The sequence below is a fragment of the Mustela nivalis genome (genome assembly GCF_964662115.1).
Source record: "Mustela nivalis genome assembly, chromosome: 14".
Taxonomy (NCBI): Eukaryota; Metazoa; Chordata; class Mammalia; order Carnivora; family Mustelidae; genus Mustela; species Mustela nivalis.
The window spans coordinates 86953774-86976350 of NC_139033.1; the positions used below are offsets into that span (position 1 = coordinate 86953774).

General features: G+C 42.2%; 1 protein-coding gene across 8 annotated transcripts in view; it reads left to right on the plus strand.

Annotated features, from left to right (window-relative positions):
- The first annotated feature begins 1707 nt into the window (after positions 1 to 1707).
- Positions 1708 to 22577, plus strand: part of PISD (phosphatidylserine decarboxylase) — a 44173-nt gene continuing 23303 nt past the window's right edge. For 2 of the 8 annotated variants that reach the window (XM_082697927.1, XM_082697922.1), the window contains exons 1-3: positions 1800 to 1873; positions 14508 to 14587; positions 18108 to 18283. Coding sequence is in view for 5 of the 8 variants with exons in the window: in XM_082697922.1 (XP_082554048.1) it covers positions 18192 to 18283 (92 nt within the window). In the remaining 3 variants the exon portion in view is untranslated. Of the gene's footprint in view, positions 1874 to 4342; positions 4487 to 14507; positions 14588 to 18107; positions 18284 to 22577 lie in introns of all 8 variants that reach the window. The other 6 variants (XM_082697925.1, XM_082697918.1, XM_082697923.1 and 3 more) reach the window with 6 other exon arrangements.

The window sequence follows — 22577 nt, forward strand, 5'->3', positions numbered from 1 at the left end:
CACCTTTTGTTTATCCATTCATCTATAAATACACTTTCTGGCTATTGCAAATACTGCTGCTATAAACATTGGTGTACAAATATCTGAGTCTCTGCTTTCAGATCCTTTGGGTGTATATGTAGGAGTGATATTGCCGGATCATATCATAGCTGTGTTTAACTTTCTGAGGAATTATCAAATTGGTTTCCATAGTGGCTGTACCATTTTACCTTACCACTGGCAATGCACAAGGATTCTAGGTTTTCCACATCCTTACCAATACTTGTTACTTTCCATTTAAAAAAAAATTTATAATCATTCTAATGGATGTGAAGTTGGTATCTAATTGTGGTTTTGATGTGCATTTCTCTAATGACTAGTGATGTTGAGCATCTTATTAGCCATTTGTATGATTTTCTTTTCTTTTCTTTTTTTTTTTTTTTTTTTGAGAAATGACTGGTCATTTTTTGCCCAGTTTTTAATTTTTTTTTTAATTGAGTTTTAGAAGTTCTTTTTAAAAAAATATTTTATTTTTTAAAAATTTTATTTATTTATTTTTTTAAAAGGTGATTTATTTATTTGACAGACAGAGATCACAAGTAGGCAGAGAGGCAGACAGAGAGAGAGGAGGAAGCAGGCTCCCCGCTGAGCAGAGAGCCCGAAGCGGGGCTCGATCCCATGACCCGGAGATCATGACCCTGAGATCATGACCCTGAGATCATGACCTCAGCCGAAAGCAGAGGCTTTATCCCACTGAGCCACCCAGGCGCCCCTAAAAAAATATTTTAAAAGAGATCACACGAAGGCAGAGAGGCAGGTGGGGGGGGGGCTGGCTCCCCGCTGAGCAGAGAGCCCCCCATATGGGGCTCAATCTCCGGACCCTGAGATCATGACCACAGAGGCTTAACCCACTGAGGCACCCAGGCACCCTGAGTTTTAGAAGTTCTTTATGTATCCTGGATATTAGATATTTATCAGATACAGTATTTACGAATAGTTTCTTTCTGTGGGTTGTCTTTGAATTCTCTTGACAGTGTCCTTTGGTTCACTAAAGTTTTAATTTTAGGGGCGCCTGGGTGGCTCAGTCGTTAAGCGTCTCCTTTTGAGTTGTCTCAGTTGAATAGTAAAACCAATTCTATACTTCTTTTTCCCGTCTCATATTCTAAAGGCCTATGGAAGGAGGTGTCTTCCCTCCAACAGGAAACCTGATGCCTGTTAGTCTCCCTGGAAGGGCTGGTCGGGCGCTAGTTGGTCTGTGCTTAAATAACCGCAAAGAAATAATTGCAGACGTCAGGCAATATATACTCTTGTGTCAAATGTCCGGTGAAGACAACTGTGATTAGCAGGCTGGGGGAGGAAAAAGTGGAGCTGTATTTCTTCAGTTTGGGAAAGTAAGAACGAGACACCGTGCACGCAAAGTGCTCAGAACAGGGCCTAGTAATTAGGAAGCCCGGAATAAAAGGAGTGGTGGGTGCTCTTAGCTTCTCCACTTGTAATTAAGGGAATTGGCTAAACTGATACATTCTCAGATCTCGCTTGGGTGACTCATCCTCCAGGTGCACGAGGAATCGCACGCCAGTAGGAAGAAAGACTGCGGACTTTGCACCCAGGCCTCAATATAGCACAACAGGAACCTACCCAACCTGGTTCTGGAGGTGCCCAAAGAACCGGGCGGGCGCTGAGGAGCAGCCATAGGGTGGAGTTTAGCCGTCTTCACCCACAGCCCACCGCGTTCTTCATTGGTCCCGTGAGCTCTATGTGCGTAACGTCACACGCATGCGCCACAAGTGTGGATAGGGGGCGTGGTCCACCAAGAAGGAGGACACAAGATGGCGGCGTCCGTGAGGTCGAGGTTCCTGAGGTTGCTACGCGTGGTCGCACCGTGGCAGAGCAGGTACAGTTGCCTGGAGAGGCTGTCTCGGGTGGGAGGCGGCCTGGTCCGAGCCGGAGTGTCGGGAGGGAGAAACCGTTTCTTTTTTGCGGGCTCCCTAAGAAAGGGTCGGGTAAAGACTGAGCCATCCACCTTCAGCTCGGGAGCAGGTGGGACTGCCGGTGCTTAGGGAGGTCCGGATTTATTTAGGGTCTGGCCTGAGCGCTCTCGCTTTGCCCTTTCCAGCTAAGTGGAAGTGCAGAGGGGACAACACAAACAAACAAACAAAACAGATGGAATAGGCTGCGTGCCGTCCACTAGAGTCGAGGCTAAGCTGGACGTGTTTTTCGGGGTTTGTGTTCCTGGAAGGGCAGTACGATGTGGGAAGAGCTTTGGATTGGAAGCCAGGGACTTTCATCTCGAATTCTTGGTCTTTGAAGCAAAGAGGTTGATTGGGTGATCCCAAATAGTCTGTAAGGAATTAGGGTCTTGGTTAGTCTGGGGACTAACTCCCACCTCTTAGGTTCTTAGAATTAGAAGAGATCTGAGGTATCATCTGAATCCAGCTGTTTTTCGAATTGGCAAAATTGAGGCCTTGAGTGTGGGAGAGACCTGTTCAGTTTTACCCAGCCAGTTAGTAGCAGAGCCAGGCCCCTGACCAGCCTCATGCACGGACCTTTCCCCCAGACTATCCACCATGAGGGCAGTTATTATTCAGAAATAGCTTGGGAGCATTTGGACTCCCGGAAAATGGATTAAAATGTTGGTAGCTATGACTCAGAGTTGTCTGCTTGGTGTCATTTCAGAGAGTGAGGGTATGAGAGATGCACAGTGATTTTTGTTTTTCTAGCAGGGTTAATTTTGTCAGCGTTAACCAAAACTTGCTCTGTGACCAGAGGTGGTGACCTGTCATTGTGATTTGGCAAGTAAAAGGACACTGGATTTGGACTGAGGGAACAGAAACTGTCATTGGCTTTACCATGAAACTTTTACTCTACTATCACTGACTATTCAGAAATGGTGTAGTTCTCTTAGGAGAAGGCTCTGCAGTGTGGGGGTAACTGTTGGAATTTGGACTGAGGGTCTCTGATTTGATATTGATACCAGCTGTGCTGATTTGCTGTTGATACCAGCCATGAATTCAGCTAAACTATGTTATGAGTTAGAAAGCTAAAAATGACACTCTTCAGATATTTTAAAAAAAATGCTGATGGGGAGCATTACTCACCATCATTAAAAAAAAAAAGGGTTGGAGGCGGGGAGTCATACTTTAGTATCAATGGAGATTAAATGAGACTGGATTTAGGTGCGGGGGTTGGAAGGGATGAGGATTTGGACACAATACAAATTTTTAATTTTCAAAGGTATTATATATTAATACACATAAAAACCAAAAAGACTTAGTATTTTCTTAGGTTTTAAGTAAAGTATGTCTGTGAGACATATAGATGAAAGCCTCGTATTGCAGGGGAGTTTTTGGTAACTGGGTGATGTGTGGCAGGTGATAGAACAAAGAGAAAGCAACATCTTGGGTGATAATTAATGGCCGTGTTTTCCAAACTTGTTTGATAAAATAATAGGGTGGATGTTTATTAGAAATTGAGATTCCCAGATATATCCCCACCTTGCTGCCAAATTCAGATTCAGTAGGTGTAGTAGCTTGGGGCTGCAAGTGCTTCAGATGATTCTCAGGTTCAGGTTAAGTATGGACTTAGTAACTAGGTAGTGGTTGCTTATGCAAGACTTTGATTTAGAAATATTTATAATATTCCTACCACTGCAAACCATAGTGCCAGGAACCATGGGGGAAGGGAGGGAAGAAACGAATTATAAGATATGGTATTTGGAATAAGCTTTGTGTTTAAGGAACTTTGCAGTTTAGTAGAAGGGAGAGAAGACACTCAACACTAATACAAGATAGAATGTGGAATAAGGCCTTCAGAAGGTCTGCCAGTTCGTTTTTAGGAGAATTTTCATAACTTCAGAAAGAGGTGATAGAAGGACTACAGTTCGGGGTGCCTGGGTGGCTCAGTGGGTTAAGCCTCTGCCTTCACCTCAGGTCATGGTCTCAGGGTCCTGGGATTGAGCCCCGCATCGGGCTTTCTGCTCAGCAGGGAGCCTGCTTCCCCCTTTCTCTCTCTGCCTGCCTCTCTGTCTACTTGTGATCTCTCTCTCTCTGTCAAATAAATAAATAAAATCTTAAAAAAAAAAAAAAGAGAAGACTACAGTTCAAGCATCACCACCATAGATGATGTTAAAGGATTTTATAACCGTGACTGTATGGGCACAAACCAATCAGCATGGACATTGGTCATAGGCAAAATTTTTTTTTTTTTAAGTAATCTTTACTCCCAACGTGGGGCATGAATTTGCAACTCTGAGGTCATAAGTCACATGTTCCACTGACTGAGCCCCTGGTCATAGACAATTGGTAATGAATATAAACTGCTATTTTATTTACTTGCTTATTTATTTGTTTGTTTATTTTTAAAGGTTTTACCCATCCATTTGAGAGAGGAAGCGAGAGCGAGCGTGTTCGCACGAATGGGGAGGAGAGGGAGAAGCTGGTTCCCTGCTGAAAGGGAGGCCAACCCAGGGTTCCATCCCAGGACCCCAGGACCATGACCTGAGCTGAAGGCAGGTGCTTAACCAACTGAACCACCCAGGAGCCCCTAAACTCTGTTACTTTGAATAATAGTAATATGTAACTAGGTGCCTGTTTTTCATGATTGTCTCAGGTAATCTTATTGAGGTAGGTCCTGTTTTAACAGGTGGAGAAATTGAGGCTTAGAATTAATTACGTTTTTAAAGTCACACTGCTAGTGAGTGGCAGTGAGCCATACAATTAGACTTGTATGCTCAGTCATGGGTTTTAATCACCTGTTTGCAGGATACCCACATGAGTAACCAGCTTCAGAAGAGACATCTGATTAAACTTATCCATTCATCCCTCTGGACTTACTCTCACCACTGAGATTGGAGTTCAGTAAGAAGGCAGACCCCTATGTTCATCAAGGAATATGGACAGTTGGGGCGCCTAGGTGGCTCAGACAGTTAAGTGTCTGCCTTTGGCTCAGGTGATGATCCCAGAGTTCTGGGATCAAGTCCTGCATCAGGCTCCTTGCTCAACGGGGAGCCTGCTTCTCCCTTTCCTTCTGCCTACTGCTCCCCCTTCCACTTGTGCTCTCTCTCTCTCTCTCTCTCCCTGTCAAAAAAATAAAATCTTTTAAAAAAAGGTTTATGGGGGTGCCTGGGTGGTTCAGTGGGTTAAGCTTCTGCCTTCAGCTCAGGTCATGATCCTAGGGTCCTGGGATTGAGCCCCACATCGGGCTCTCTGCTCAGCGGGGGGCCTGCTCCCCTCCTCTCTCTCTGCCTGCCTCTCTGCCTGCTTGTGATTTCTGTCTGTCAAATAAATAAATAAAAAATCTTTAAAAAAATAAAAAAAAAAGGTTTATGGACAGTAAACAAATAGGTGGAGATTTATCTATCTATCTATACACACACACACAGACACACATACATACTCACACGTATATATGTAATCTCTTATTCTAGGTAGCTATGAAAAAAAAATAGGGGCACCTGGGTGGCTCAGTGGATTAAGCCTCTGCCTTTGGCTCAGGTCATGATCTCAGGGTCCTGGGATCAAACTCCACATTGGGCTTTCTGCTCAGTGGGGAGCCTGCTTCCCTCTCTCTCTCTCTCTCTCTGCCTGCCTCTCTGTGATCTCTCTCTCTCTGTCAAATAAATAAATAAAATCTTTAAAAAAAAAGGAAAAAAAATAAAGGAAAGCAATTAAAGGGTTAATACTTCATGGGGACAACTCTTGGGCATATGGTCAGGAAAGCCAACTCAGTAGAACACCTTTTCACAGAGAAATGACTAATGAGGGAGTGAGTCACATAGAAGGGTGTGCCCAGTAGAACAAACAGCAAATGCAGGTTGTGGGAAGAGGCCAAGGTGTGGTGGGTACTAGGAGCAGCAACAGGAATGAGTAAGGAGAAGATGGAAAACAGCAGGATATCGGAGAATCCAGCAAGGAATTAGTATATGGGGTCTGGTTTTATTTTCTGTTTTGAAAAAATCGTTCTGGCTGTTTTGGGATGAATAGTATGTAGAGGGCCAAGAATGAAAATGGGAGACTGGAGAACAGGCCTTCATAGTCATCTGGTAAGAGAATCAGGTGTCTTGGGCTGGAGTGTGAGTAGTGGTGGCAGTGAAAAATCTTCAGGTAAAGATACACACACAAACACACATTTTAAGTTTATTTTTTAAGTAGTCTCTACACTCAACGTGGGTCTTGAACTTAAGACTGGGAACAAGTTGCATGTTCTTCCAGCTGAGCCAGCCAAGTGCTCCTTGGCAGATAAAGATATATTTTATTTATTTAATTTATTTTTTGATTTTTTTTTTTTAATATTTTATTTATTTGACAGAGTTAGAGAGCACAAGTAAGCAGAGCGTCGGAGGTGGGGAGAGAGAGAAGCAGGCTCTCTGCTGAGCAGGGAGCCTGATGCGGGGCTCGATCCCAGGACCTTGGAATCATGACCCGAGCTGAAGGCAGCTGCTTAACCAACTGAGCCACCTGGGCGCCCCGTATTTTTTGATTTTTTAAAAAAATCATTTACTCGACAGAGATAGAGCACGAGTAGGCAGAGGGAGAGGGAGAAGTAGACTCCCCACTGAGCAAGAAGCCTGATGCAGGGCTTGATCCCAGAACCCTGGGATCATGACCTGAGCCAAGGCATATGCTTAACAACTGAGCCACCCAAGCGCCCCAGATAAATATATTTTAAAGGAAGTTTTCCTGTCTTGCCAGTGTACTGAATATGCATAGTGAGAAAGAAAGGACCTCTATAAGAATGAGTCTTAGGGTTTTGATTTGTGTAGCTGTGTGAGGGGTGATACCTTTTGCTGAGATTGTGTATTAATAGAAATGTTGCTATAGCAGCAGGTAAATCCCAGGATCTCTAACTTAACACAGTAAATTTATGTCTTGATCTTAATAAAGTCCCAGTGGGTCCTTCTGATCAGTGGGACAGCAGTAATTCAAAGATGCTCCTGCTGTCTTTAGCACATGGCTCCCCAAGTTCCTCACTTTTTTCTGCAGTGAGCCAGCTGAAGGGGAAAGCCTGGAGGTGGATTCCTGGAAAACCTGAATGGTCTTCACATTGGTTAGAACACAGTTTTGTGGTCACACCCTACTGCAGAGGAAGCTGGCAAACTCCATGTTTTTGGTGTCCAGGGAGAAGACGACATGGATTTGATAAACACAGACTAGTCACACCACAGTTGGACACCTCTGGGGATGGGGGGGAGCAGGTTGAAGGGGAGTTAGGGAGGGTTAAGAGTTGTGTTTTGGGGGTGCCTGGGTGGCTCAGTGGGTTAAGCCGCTGCCTTCGGCTCGGTCATGATCTCAGGGTCCTGGGATCGAGTCTCGCGTCGGGCTCTCTGCTCAGCAGGGAGCCTACTTCCTTCTCTCTCTCTCTCTGCCTGCCTCTCAGTATACTTGTAATTTCTCTCTGTCAAATAAATAAATAAAATCTTTTAAAAAAAAAAGGAGTTGTGTTTTGGACAAACTCAATTTGTAGATGATGATGAGTGGGGATGTTGAGTAGCCAGTTGAAAAATAATGAGTCTGGACATCTCTGAAGGAGCAGTGAGGGAATCATCAGTGTCTGGCTGTTTAAAACATTTTTTTTTTTTTTTTAAGATTTTATGTATTTATTTGACAGAGAGAGATCACAAGTAAGCAGAGAGGCAGGCAGAGAGAGAGGAAGGGACTCCCTGCCAAGCAGAGAGCCCGATTAGGGACTCGATCCCGGGACCCTGAGATCATGACCTGAGCCGAAGGCAGTGGTGTAACCCACTGAGCCACCCAGGCGCCCAGTGTCTGGCTATTTATTTATTTATTTATTTATTTATTTTTAATTTTTTTTTTTAAAGATTTTATTTATTTATTTGTCAGGGATAGAGGGAGAGAGAGCGAGCGAGCATAGGCAGACAGAGAGGCAGGCAGAGGCAGGCAGAGGCAGAGGGAGAAGCAGGCTCCCTGCCAAGCAAGGAGCCCGATGTGGGACTTGATCCCAGGACACTGGGATCATGACCTGAGCCGAAGGCAGCTGCCTAACCAACTGAGCCACCCAGGCGTCCCCAGTGTCTGGCTATTTAAAGACAGGTGCTTGAGGGCCTAAGTGAAATAGGTGATGGGGATTAAGCCATGCATTTGTTGTGATGCGTATTGAGTGATGTATGGAATTGCTGAAATCACTGTATTATACGCCTGAAACTAATATAATACTGTATGTTAATTATATTGGAATTAAAATAAAAAAAAAGTAAAGACAGGGGACTGGATGAGCAACTCTAGGAAGAGTGTAGATGGAGATGAGATCTGAACGTGGGCATGGCAACAGTTTGAAGGCAGGGAGAGGCCAGAAAGGTAGGAGGAAAATCAGCGTCCTAGAGTCATGTGAGAGTTGTGTTTCAGGAAGGAGAAAGGGTGAAGAGGTCAAGAGATACAAACTTCTAGTTGTAAAATAAATAAGTCATGGGGATGTGTAGTTAATCATAATAAAGTTTTGTAGCTGTATGGCAACATATGTTAACTAGACTTACTGTGGTGATCATTTTGCAATATATGCAAAATTTTTTTTTTAAGATTTTATTTATTTATTTGACAGAGAGAGAGATCACAAGTAGGCAGAGAGACAGACAGAGAGAGATGAGGAGAAGCAGGCTCCCTGCTGAGCAGAGAGCCCGATGCGGGACTTGATCCCAGGCCCCTGGGATCATGACTTGAGCCGAAGGCAGAGGCTTAACCCACTGATCCACCCAGGCGCACCAATATATGCAAAATTTTTAAAAGATTTTATTATTTACGAGAGAGAGATAGCAAGAGAGGGAACACAAACAGCAGAGCTAGAGAGGGAGGAACAGGCTCTCCGCTGAGCAGGGAGCCTAATTTGGGACTGGCACAGGATGCTGGGACCATGACCCGAGGCAAAGGCAGACCCCTAACTACGGAGCCACCCAGGCGCCTCGCAATGTATACAAATACTGACTCATGTTATACACCTGAGACTAACAATGTTATATGACAGTCATACCTCAATTAAAAAAAAAGAGAAAGGGATTAGTTGTGGCAGATGCTGCTGTGAGAGGTCAAATAATATGAGACCCAAGAAACATACATTGTGTGTTGGCAACACAGAGGTTGTTGGTGACCTTGACAAGAGGTGACAGGATAGGAAGAAAAGCCTGGTTGAGCAGGATTAAGAGAGGGTGGGAAGTGAACCTAGGTCTTTTTTTGGTTACGTTTTTATTTTTTATTTTATTTTACTTCAAGATGTTACTTATTAAGTGAGAGTGAGAGAGAGAATGTGTGTGAGCCAGGGGAAGGGCAGAGAAGCAAATTCCCACTGAGCAGGGAGCAGATGTGGGACTCCATCCCACATGACCTGAGCCAAAGGCAGATGCTTAGCTGACTGAGCCACCCAGGTGCCCTTTTTAAGCTTTTATTTTAATTCCAGTTAGTTAACATACAGTATTACATTAGTTTCAGTGTTACAGTGTTATATTAGTTTCAACAATATAGTGATTCAGCAATTCCATACGACACACAATGCTCATCTCAAGTGTGCTCATTAATCCCCATCACCTATTTAACTCATCCCTCTACTCCCCTCCCCTCTGGTACCTATCAGTTTGTTCTCTGTAGTTATAAAGAGTCCGTTTCTTGTTTTGTCTCTCCCGTTTTTTCTTTTTTGCCCTCTGTTCATTTTTTTGATTCTTAAATTCCATGTATGAGTTAAATCATTTGTTATTTGTCCTTCTCTGACCTATCTCGCTTAGCATATACTCTCTTGCTCTGTCCATGTCATTGCAAATGGCAAGATTCATTCTTTTTTAGGGCTGAATAATTTTCCATTGCCTGTGTATATGTATTGTGTGTGGTGTGTGTGTGTATATACATATATATGTATATGTGTGTGTGTGTGTACATATATCTATACATATAGATACATATAGATATATGTATATATTATATGTATAGATACATATAGATATATGTATATATTATATGTATAGATATATGTATATACATACGTGTGTGTGTGTGTATATATACGTATATTTATACACACACCACATCTTCTTTAGCCATTCATCAGGTGGATACTTGAGCTGCTTCCATATCTTGGCTATTGTAAATAATCCTGTTATAAAGAGGGGTACAGGGCACCTGGGTGGCTCAGTGGGTTAAGCCGCTGCCTTCGGCTCAGGTCATGATCTCAGGGTCCTGGGATCGAGTCCCGCATCGGGCTCTCTGCTCTGCAGGAAGCCTGCTTCCCTCTCTTTCTCTCTCTGCCTGCCTCTCTGTCTACTGTGATCTCTCTCTGTCAAATAAATAGATAAAATCTTAAAAAAAAAATAAAGAGGGGTACAAGTATTACTTTGAATTAGTGTTTTTGTATTTTTTTTAAGATTTTATTTATTTGACAGATCACAATTAGGCAGAGAGGCAGGCAGAGAAGGAGGGAAGGAAGCCTGACACGGGCTTTGATCCCAAGACCCTGAGATCATGACCTGAGCTGAAGGCAGAGGCTTAACCCACTGAGCCACCCAGGTGCCCCAGTGTTTCTGTATTTTTTGAGTAAATATCCAGTAGTGTGATTACTGGGTCATAAGTTTTTAACTTTTTGAGGAACCTTCATACTGTTTTCCCCAGTAGCTGCACCAGTTTGCATTCTCACCAACAGTGCAAGAGGGTTCCTTTTTCTTAACAACCTTGTCAGAAGAAACCTGTTGTTTCTTATGTTGATTTTAGCCATTCTGACAGGTGTGAGGTGATTTGTATTTTTTTGTATTGTATTTCTTTTGTATTTGTATATTTTTTGTATTGTAGTTTTGATTTGTACTTCCTGATGACAGATGATGAGCACCTTTTCATATGACTGTTGGCTATCTGAATGTCTTCTTTAGAGAAACGTCTTCTCATGTCTTCTGCCAATTTTTTATTTGGATTATTTATTATTTGGGTGTTGAGTTTTATAAGTTCTTTATATATTTTAGATACTAACCCTTTATTGGGTATATCATTTGCAAATATCTTCTCCCAGCTCATTCCATAGGTTGCCTTTTAGTTTTTTTTTTTAAATTAACATATAATGTATTATTTGTTTCAGGGGTACATGTCTGTGATTCATCAGTCTTAACACAATTCACAGCACTCACCATAGCACATATCCTCCCAGTGTCCATCACCCAGCCACCCCATCCTCCTACCCCCACCTTTTAGTTTTGTTGATTGTTTCCTTCACTGTGCAGAAGCTTTTTTTTTTAGATTTTATTTATTTATTTGATAGAGAGATCATAAGTAGACAGAGAGGCAGACAGAGGGAGAGGCAGACTCCCTGTTGAGCAGAGAGCCCAATGTGGGGCTCAATTCCAGGACCCTGAGATCACGACCTGAGCCAAAGGCAGAGGCTCAGCCCACTGAGCCACTCAGGCACCCGTGTACAGAAGCTTTTTATTTTGACATAATCCCAGTAGTTTATTTTTGCATTTGGCCTATCTAGAACAAAGTTGCTACAGCTGATGTCAGAGAAATTATTGTCTGTGTTCTCTTCTAGGATTTTTATGGTTGAGAGTGAACCTAGCTCTTTTTAAGAGCTTGTTACAAAGGAGAGAAGAAAAGTGGGGTGGAAGCTAGGCAAGGATGCATGGTGGACAGTGTTTATGTAAGATTAGAGACAGTATAGGGTTTATATGAGGATAGAAACACTCCAGTAATAAAAGACAAATTGGTGTAATGGCGCATTTGCTGGGCATTTTTTCCAGGAGCTGTGGCTAAGGCGGTATACAAGAGAGCCGAGCTCTGTGTTCTGGAGTAGGGCTTCCAAGGGGGAAGACCTACATACAAGAGAAACCACCTGTGTGCCGTGTGTCTGGTTCCAGTGGATAGACGATTGTCTCTGATTCCTACCTCCCCCAGCTAAGGGAGGGAAAAAAGAAGCCTTATTCAACAGTCTACAAACATTCTTTTAGTTGGGGGATTCAGCATTCATTCTGAGACACATAACACAGCAGTGTATAGAAGACAACAATGTACCTTTAGTCAGATTTATACTTCTTGTTCTAATGCTTTTTGGAAAGCAGGGTTTGAGGCTTTTAGCTTTTGTAGTGGGAGTTTTTAGTCTTAAGAAACGAGCATTGTTCAGTGCTGAAAGAACATTCATATACTGAAACATCACCCTTCTTTGTGTTAGTAGCTGTATGTCTCTCTGGCCTTTGTGGTGGTGATTATCATGGTCCCATATTTTATCTCCATACAAACCTGACTCACCTATTGGAGCATCAGGTTCATCACGTTAGCCCTATTAGCACCATGCAGTGAGGCTGTTTTTAAGTCAATTCTGATCATGTTTGGAGACTATCTATATAAGATGTAAATACTAAATATCCATGAAAGTAAACATTATTGTAGGAAGACCATACACAGAGTTCTGTTTTCCACAAAAGTGACATTGTAGACGTTTATTAAATTACTGCTTCTATCATAAAGGGCTCCAGCAGAGAAGAAGCGCTACTGGCAAGGAGTTTCTTTCCTTCAGATTTCAGGTCAAATTAGGGGGAAACCGAAGTGCTATCTGAATTGAAAGGGAAATATTTCCTTTGATTAGGGGAGATCCAATTTTTAACTAAAAGTTGATGAATGCTTTCCTTTTTTAAAAAAAAAAAAAAAAGATTTTACTTGTGGGGCACCTGGGTGGCTCAGTGGGTTGAAGCCTCTGCCTTCGGCTTGGGTCATGATCCCAGGGTCCTGGTCATGATCCCAGGGTCCTGGGATCGAGCCCCACATTGGGCTCTCTGCTCAGCGGGGAGCCTGCTTCTTCCTCTCTCTGCCTGCCTCTCTGCCTACTTGTGATCTCTGTCTGTCAAATAAATAAATAAAATCTTAAAAAAAAAAAAAGAAAGAATGTTTCCTTAGAGTGGAAAGCTGTGAAAAGTTGTTGGTAATTTTTTTTCATTCTGTCAAACTAGCTTGACAAAATAGCAAAGTAGCCACAAAAAGAATTCAAAAATTCTAAATTAAGTGAGCCTTCTAGACTTGAAGTATATTAGAATAGTTCACATGGTTATTTGTGTCATTTTTTTTCCAGGCCAGACATTTAGAATTTAAAGTTTCAGCTACCAGTATTAGATTCCTTAATGAATAAGAGTTATAAGTTTACAAGTACAATTGTTCTTTTGTGGTATGGAAACATAAGGCTTTTTGTAAGAGTGCTGGGTTTACTGTCTATTATGATCTTATGTTAATTAAGAAAAAATTAACTATTTTGAAGTAGTTTCAACTTAACAGAAAAGTTATAAAAATAATGAATAGAATTCCTGAAAACCGTTCACCCAGATTTCCCAAATGTCAACTGCATTTGCTTTACTATTCTCCCTTCCTCTTCTCTCTGTATACATGTGTATGTGTATGTGTATATATATATATAAAATATTATTATATATAAATATATATATAATATAATAATATATTATTTATTATTAAATATATAATGTATATTATAAATATATATATTTATATTTTTTGTAAAAGGCTAGAGAGAAAATTACAGATTTGGTACTCCTTCACTATGAACTTTTCAGCTTTTATTCCTACAAAATCATCTTCTCACACAACCACTGTACAGTGGTCAAAACTAAGAAGTTAAGATTGATATAAGATTGAATCTATACATTGTATTCAAGTTTTGCCAATTGATCTACGTTTAAAAAAACTTTTTAAAAGATTTTATTTATTTATTTGAGAGAGAGAGAGAGCACGCATGCACCAGGGAGCCAGTGACCATGAGCGGGGGGAAGGGATAGAAGGAGAGGGAGAAATAGACTCCCTGCTCAATGGCGAGCTTGACGTGGGGCTCATTTTCAGGACCCTGGGATCATGACATGAGTCAGTCACTTAACTGACTGAGCCACCCAGGTGCTCCAACATTTTTTAAAGTAATTAAAAAAATATATTTATTTGTCAGAGATAAAACACAAGCAAGGGGAGCAGTAGGCAGAGGGAGCAGCAGGTAGAGGGAGAAATGGGCTCCCTGGGAGCCTGACGTGGGACTTGATCCCAGGACCCTGGGATCATGACCTAAGGAAAGGTAGACGCTTAATCCACCAAGCTACCCAGTCATCCCTGTACTCTCTCATTCTCTCTCAAATAAATAAATAAAATCTTAAAAATTTTTTTTTTTTAAATAGGGGCTCCTATGTGGCTTGGTCAGTTAAGCAGCTGACTCTTGATCTCAGCTCAGGTCTTGATCCTCAGGGTTGTGAGTTTAAGCCCCATGTTGGGCTCTATGCTGGGCAAGGAGCCTTCTTAAAAAAATTAAAAAAAAATTTATTTTTTAAAATAGGGCGCCTGGGTGGTTCAGTGGGTTAAGCCGCTGCCTTTGGCTCAGATCATGATCTCAGGGTCCTGGGATCGAGTCCCGCATCGGGCTCTCTGCTCAGCAGGGATCCTGCTTCCCTTGCTCTCTCTGCCTGCCTCTCTGTCTACTTGTGATCTCTCTCTGTCAAATAAATAAATAAAGTCTTTAAAAAAAGAAATTTTTAAAAAATAAATGTTTAATGGTTCATTTTTGCTTGATTATAGCCTTCTTCACTGTGAGAACACTGCTGTGAGCCACGTCCTACAGTCCTTAAGAAAGCTGCCTGTCAGAGCCTTCTATACAAGTAAGTGGACAGTTAGAGGTGGTGCTGGCCTCTGTGCTTCAGTTTGCTTATCAGTACACTGGGATAGACAGCTCCTATTTCATTGCATTGTTAGTAGAATTAACTGACCTTATATCTGTGGGGTGCTTAGAGTGTCTTGTAGACAGTCATCACTGGAGCCCTAGTGATCATTACCTCATCATTTTTACTGGCTGCATAGTATTCTGTTGAAGACTACCATTTGGTGTTGGACCTTTAGGTTGTTTCTAGGCTTTTTCTATTATAGACATTTCTGAGGTAACATATTTTGGTGTAGCTTCGGGATAAATCTGTAGAGCTAGAATTGCTGGAGCAGAAGATTTGTGTATTTTACAAGATGGCATTTAGGCCAAATTGTTCTTCAAGGAGGGTTGTTCCAGCTTGTGTGCATATGAGCACGAGGTGCTCATGAGTACAGTTTCCCACACCCACATAAAAACTAGATTATGGACTTTTTTGATTTTGTACGGAGCTTGATTCTGTAAGATATTCTTTTTATTCGATCATACCAGAAGCCATTTTGAACTGACCGTGAGAGGACCTTGGGAATAAAACAAATTTGTTAAAGAGAATGAAAACAAAACGTTTATAATGGTAGATAGCAGCACATCTGGGTGTTCCTTATTTAGTTAAGACTTGCAAGCTGGACCACGTGGGAATCACAAGAAGGATAGAAGGGGAGCCACTGTACCTGAGCCATGATCTTGGATCTGCAGAGAAGCTGTGCTTTTATAAAGTGACAAGTCCAGCAGAGAGGTGGTCAGTAGTGGAGGGCTGTCTCTACTTAACAATTTCTTTTTGGGGAGGCAAAGTAAGCCTCTAAGAAGGCAAGACATGTAGTCAAAGGGCTAGTGTAGCGGGCAGCATTCAGTGGAACGTGACTAGTCCATCTAGGGGGAGGGCTCACTGCAGTGAGGAGGGAACAGCACTTCGCTTGTCACCAGTTATTTCAGAAAGTTGCTTTATGGTCAGTCTTTCTTGGTCAGAGACAGAATATTTAGTTGTGAACTAGTAAGGGTTCATTAGGAATAATTAGAAGATGGAAGAGATTAATGACACCCACACTTGCTCATTAAAAGAAAAAACAGCAACACCCAAAACATGGTGGGGGGAGCTGGTCATGTCGGGAGCAGGAGGGCTTCCTCCCATTGGAGTCACAGGTAGTAAGAAGGGTATTCTCTGGTTTTGTATAGGCTCCTGGTGATTCAGCTCTTGAGATTTTGTTTTAATAACAGCATTACTGAGGTATAATCCATATACCATAAAATTCATCTTTTTTTAAAGTGCAGTTCGGTGGCTTTGAGTATATTCAGAATTGTGCAACCATCACCACTATTAATTTTAGAATTTCATTCCCCCCCACTTTCCCCAAGCCAGTAACAGCACTTGACTCTTTAAACTACCACTCCCCATTTCTTTCACATAAGGTTTTTAAGGTTCATGTTATATCATGTGTTGGTACTTTATTCCTTTGTGTTATGAAATAATTCTCCTTTGTATGGATACGCCACATTTTAATTCATTTACCAGTTGATGGACATTTGGGTAGTTTCTACTTTTTGGCTGCTACTGAACATTTTTATATAAGTTTTTGTGTAGGTGTCGGTTTCATTTCTTTCAGAAATATCCCTAATAACAGAATTGCTGGGTCACAATGGTAATTTTATGTTTAACATTTTGAGGAACTGACAAACTGTTTTTCAAAGTGGCTGGCCCATGTATGAGTGTTCTACTTTCTCTACATCTTTGCGAGCACTTAATTGTCTTTTTTTTTTTTTTTTTTTTAAAGATTTTATTTGTTTATTTGACAGAGAGAGAGAGATCACAAGTAGGCAGAGAGGCAGGCAGAGAGAGAGGGGGCAGCAGGCTCCCTGCTGAGCAGAGAGCCTCATGCGGGGCTCAATCCCAGGACCCTGGGATCATGACCTGAGCTGAAGGCAGAGGCTTAACCCACTGAGCCACCCAGGTGCCCCCTAATTGTCTTTTTGATTATAACCATCCTAGTGGGTGTTAAGTGGTATCTCACCATGGTTTTGATTTCCATTTTCCTGTTTACTAATGATGTGTTGTTTTGCTACAGCTGTGCTAGCAAAGTACTGCAAACTGAGTGGTTTAAATAGTAGAAACTTACTCAAGCTGAAGACCAGAGGTCTGAGATCAAGGTGTCACAGGGCTGCTTCCTTCTAAGGGTTGTGAGGGGAAACCTGTTCCATGCCTCTGGTCTGGCTTCTCATGGAAGCCAGAAGCATCATCCTGATCTCTGCCTTCATCTTCACACAGCATTCTCTTTATAAGCATGTCTGTCTCCAAGTTTTCCCTTTATATTAGTACATCAGTCGTTATCCGGTTAGGGCCCACCATGATGGCCGTATTTTATCTTGTTTACTTCTCTAGAGACCCTGTATCCAAGTAAGGTCACATTCTGGGTACTGGGAATTAGAACTCAGCATGTGAATTCTGGGGTGGGATACAGTTCAAACAATAGTAGATGTTGAGCATCTTTTCATGTGCTTATTGGCCATTTGTGTATCCTCTTTGGAGAAATGCCTATTTAGATCCTGTGTATGTTTTTAAATTGGATTGTCTTTTTTTATTATTGAATCATAAGATCTTATGGGAGTTTGCATTTGAGAATACTTGTGTCTGGTCAGATTTGGGTCTAGATTGTAGAAGTAAGGTCAGAGAGTCCTGGGTGAGAAATGGTGCCCGATTCCCAGTTCTGATCTGGTGGTAGCTAGCCTGGCAACCTTGATTAGTTTCTTGACCTCTTTGTACAGTGTTTTCATCTTACATTCTCTGGCTGTGGTGGCAATTGAGGTGCATTGTAGTTTCATAGGAAAGATGCTTGTCCCTTGGGCACCTGGGTAGCTCAGTCGCTTAAGTGTCTGTCTTCTGCTCAGGTCATGATCTCAGGGTCCTAGAATTGAGCCCTGCATTGGGCTCCCTGCTTGGTGGATAGTCTGCTTCTCCTTTTCCCTCTGCTGCTCCCCCTGCTTGTTTTTCTCTTTCTCTTTCTCTCTGTCAAATAAATAAGATCTAAAATCTAAAAAATAAAACACACACACACACACACACGCACAAAGATGTTTGTCCCTTACATATTGGTAGAATTTGGAGACAGAAGGTCTTTTTTAAAATTCTTTTTCATTTATTTATTTTTTAAATTTTACTTATTTGAGAAAAAGAGTGAGCGAGAGAGAGCACAAGTTGGAGGAGGGGCAGAAGGAGAGTGGGGAAGCAGGCTTCCCACCGAGCAGAGATGTGGGGCTCAATCCCAGGACCCTGGGATCATGACCTGAGTCAAAGGCAGCTGCCCAACCAACTGAGCCACACAGGCAGCCCCAGAAGGGTCTTAATAGTGACTCAAGGTTGCACCTGCCTATCTAAGATGCACTGGTGTTTCCTGGACCTCATTCTAGTGCCGTTTGCATGACTCATCCTTGTCCCTTCTCCCAGTCTCAAAATTTTCCTGTTTTTTTTTTTGTTGTTGTTGTTGTTACAGATGCCAGAAGAGTCCACACTGCCCCTGCTCGTACCTTGTTTCTGCTCCGTCCCCTGCCCATTCTGTTGGTGACAGGCGGTGGGTATGCAGGTTACCGGCAATATGAGAAATACAGGGAGCGAGAGCTGGAGAAGCTGGGGTTGGAGATTCCACCCAAACTTGCTGGTCACTGGGAGGTAGGAATAAAGGTGGAACCACCTTGAGTTCTCATTAGGCACAACTATCACTTTTTAAATTGCCTCAAAGTTGAAATGTTTGAATAAATGAAATGTGCTTCTTTGGAGCTCATGTCTCCAGTGGGCTTTTGGCCAGACACAGACGTTATGCCTTTGGCGTCATGTTGGGCTTCTTTTCTGTGTCCACACCTACACCTGGTCTCCCCAAGGGCTCTGAGTAGCAATTACCTGCAATTGCAATCCTCAGACTTCATGCCTTGTGTGGGACCTGATGTCCTAGTCGTTCATGCTCTGCTCTGTCTGAGGATAAGCTGAAATGGTGGGACTTTTGTGATGTGGATAAGTTCTTACCAGGAACCAGACTGAAATAATAAAATTCCATTATTGTTACTGCTATTTTGCTTCCCCCACAACAGGGCAGGCTTTGATGTTGTTGAGCCATGTGTGAAGTACAATGAACTGTCTTATTCAGTTGCGCTCTCGTGGCCCAGGATGATACCTAACAGCCATTCAGTAAATGTTGAAATTGAACGTTAAGGTGTAAATTTAAAAATGCCTTCTTTTCAGCCATAGTGTAATAAATGAAAAATCTGAAACATCAGTAGATCAGTAGCCTGGGCAAAAGTGGGGGGAGCGAAAGTAGAGACTTTATGGCATTTGGAATGATGCATTTGGGTTTCTTCATGAACCTCTCTATATTGGTAATTTAGCTTGTTTGAATCCAGTGGCCAGGGCATGTGGGTTCTGAAGGTGAGTCCTAACCATGTCCCTCAATAGCTGTATGAACATGTCACTTGCCGTCCGGTCCTCTGTGTGACTATGCTATAAGTAGTATAAACAACTATAAGGCAGGCTGGATTGGAACCCCTCTGAGATTCCTTCTAGCTCTTGCAGAGTTTATCTAGGAATATTTGTTGGCATTGGCATTACATGCTACATTACAGGCTTCCTCCCACAATCCTATTTTGAATTTTGGTTTAGACCCTCTTTCTCCATTAGAATACAGTGTAAAGATTTCCTCTGATTTCCGACAGTCCTGTAAAACTGTGACTTAGTCAGCCGGCCCTACAGATCCAGATGTGGGTATTACCCCAAGAGGTACCTTTTTGCTTGCCCATGTATCTCTACCCTTTTTTTGGCCTATTCGTACATCTTGGACTTTATAGTAGCCTATCTCAGACCAAAAAAGAAAAAAGGTTTTTTGTCTTCTGGAAGTATCTGACAAAATCCTTTTGGTAAAGGATAATTGTGTAGTATGTGAGTCACACTTTTAAAATTTGCTGTACTCTATTTCCCATGACATTGGTGGTTTCCTCTGTAAATATACCTTTTCCTTTACGCTAATAAACTACTTGTTAGACTGTGATCATATGACGCCACTCAAGTGTTCGGCCCAAGGTAGCTTCTCTCTGACCCCACGTGTTTGCAGGCTGAGTCACGCTGTGACAAGCTTTGCATGCTTGTTCAGCAAATTCCCACCCATTTCAAAGGTCTTCCAAGAGAATCTACATTTGGAAGAAATCTGTGACTTCCAAAATCATAAAGACTAATGTCAGTAGTATTTTTTAGCATTCACCGTTTGCATAATTAGTATTACTGCCATGTAGGAGCCAATACCTGAAAGACAACCATTTGTAGGGAGGACAGGTTTGATTGGCTTATAAGTTCTGGGGCCTGGACAGTAACAGAACACTGGATTCGAGTGGCCCCATGGAGCGTGAGATCTGAAGCCCCTATTGGTTAAGAGCTGGGTTTCAGTTAGATACGGTTCTTCTGGTGGAGTAAAATGGCCACAGGACTGTTGGGTTTACAGGCAGGATGCCAGCATTTCACTTCATGAAGGGGAAATGGTCTGGACTCTGAGTAGACATTGTAGGATTTCAGAGGAGAGACAGTAGGTTGTGAGAAGGGAGAGTGCTGACTGGCAGTCACAAACTGGATTCTAGTTCTGCCCCTGCCCCACCTAATCACTGTCATCTCATGAAAAATGAGAGTACCCTAATCTGGTCAATCATCAGGATTGTTGGGGAGCTTTAAAAACTACGGATTCTTTGATCTCACCCCTGGAGATTTAGAAAGTTTGGGCAAGCTCAAGATCTTTGTTTTTAAAAAGTCCCTTCAGTGATTCTGATGATTTAGGAATCATGGGCAGATGAGCTGTAAGGTTCCCTTCAGGGCTCTTTTTTTGAGTGGCAGATGAAAACTGCTGCTGCTAATTTTGCTGGAATATAATCTCTTCATATCCTTGGGTCAAGTGTGGCATCTCTAGAGCTTGAAAGATGACTGGCTGGTACTTATGCTGAGATGAGCCCCTAGGACTCTTTAAGGATTTATACCCATCTCCCCCTGCCCCCATATCTTCCCTTTATTTCAATTTAAGTCTGTCTGTCCTTCCTTCCTGCCTCCCTTCCTTCCTCCCTCCCTCCCTTGTCCTCCCTTCTCCCTTCACTTCCCTTTCCAACAGTATAGAAGAAACCATAACCCCAAACTCTGCGCCGCCTCATTCACCGCAAACTCCACTCGGGGGTGTGGGGAGAGGGCACAGCTCTTGCAGAGGGGCAGCGGGGAGGCAGGTGTCAGACACAGTTGAAGACTTGAGCTCAGCTGTAGCACCTTGGCATGCTGTTTCATCTTCCTGGGTTTGTTCTTTATTTTTTTTTTAAAGACTTTATTTATTTATTTGATAGAGAGAGACACTGCGAGAGAGGGGACACAAGCAGGGGGAGTGGGAGTGGGAGAGGGAGAAGCAGGCTTTCCACTGAGCAGGGATCCTGACATGGGACTCAATCCCAGGACCCTGGGATCATGACCTGAGCCGAAGGCAGAAGCTTAACGACTGACCCACCCAGGCACCCCATTCCTTCATTTTTTTAAAAGATTTTATTTGTTTGAGAGTGAGATCATGAGCATAAGGGAAGGGTAGAGAGAGAAGCAGTTTCCCCACTGAGCAGGGATCCTGATGTGGGACTTGATCCCAGGACCAAAGGCAGGTGCTTAACCAACTGAACCACCCAGGTGCCCACTAGGTTCTGTTTTTATAGGTCTAAGAAAATCTTTGCTTGCTCTAAGAGTCATGCATGCAAAAAAAGCTCATGCAGTTGACTGAGTGGAAATGAAGCTTATGTGTTTGCTTGATGGGATGAAGGAAACTCTGTAACTAGCAGCAAAGTGAGTAGTAGCCTGTTGAGGGTGTTCAGAAGCATCCAGGTTCCAGCAGCTCCGCTCTTTCTTTATATATATATGGCATCACTTTCCTCAACAGGGAAATAGCTCACTTTTTTTTTAAATTAGAAAGCATTATAAAATGTGAAGACGAAACAGTGATGACCCAGGATTGTACAACTCACAGGAAACCACAGTTCACATTTTGGGGAACTTAGCCCTTCTGGGGTTTGGGGTATTTAGGAATACATATTGTTAATTTTTGTTTTAAATGAGATAGTTAAAAAAAAATTTTTTTTTTAAGATTTTATTTATTAATTTGACAGACAGAGATCACAAGTAGGCAGAGAAGCAGGCAGAGAGAGAGAGGGAAGCAGGCTCTGTGCTGAGCAGAGAGCCCGATGCAGGGCTCAATCCCAGGACCCCGGGATCATGACCTGAGCCGAAGGCAGAGGCTTTAACCCACTGAGCCACCCAGGCGCCCCTAGTTTTAAAATTTTTAAATAAAACACAATCATGTACAAATTCAAATACTAATGAAGAGTTACATATAAAGATATCTTCCACTTTCTGCTCCTACTAATTTCATCTCCACTCTTCAGAAGCAGGCAAGCATTTTTAACATTAGCATATCTTTACAGAATGTTTCTACTTACATATTTTTTGGCTATTCAAAGGTGATTTAATTTTGACATACATCGCTATGTAAGTTTAAAGTATATAGCATGATGGTTTGATTTACATATATTGCGAAATGATTGTCAGAATAGATTCAGCAAACATCCATCATCTCTCTAGATATAATTTAAAAAAAAGAAGAAAGGAAAAAAGAAAAAACTTTTCGCAAACTCTTAGGATTACCTTGCTGTACTTTCCTCTGTGATAGCAGTGTTGGCTCTAGGCATCAGGTTATATGTTCCATCGCTCGCTAGTACTTAATTTCTCTTGTAACTGGAAGTTTGTACTTTTTGACCTTCTTCTAATTCCCTGTGTCCTTCCACTCCCTGGAGTCCGATTTCTTTTCCTCCAAGTCTGGGTTTTTTCTTTTTCTTTTTCTTTTCTTTCTTTCTTTCTTTTTTTTCTTTTAACCTTTTATTTGTTTTTTTAGATTCCACATATAAATGAAATCATG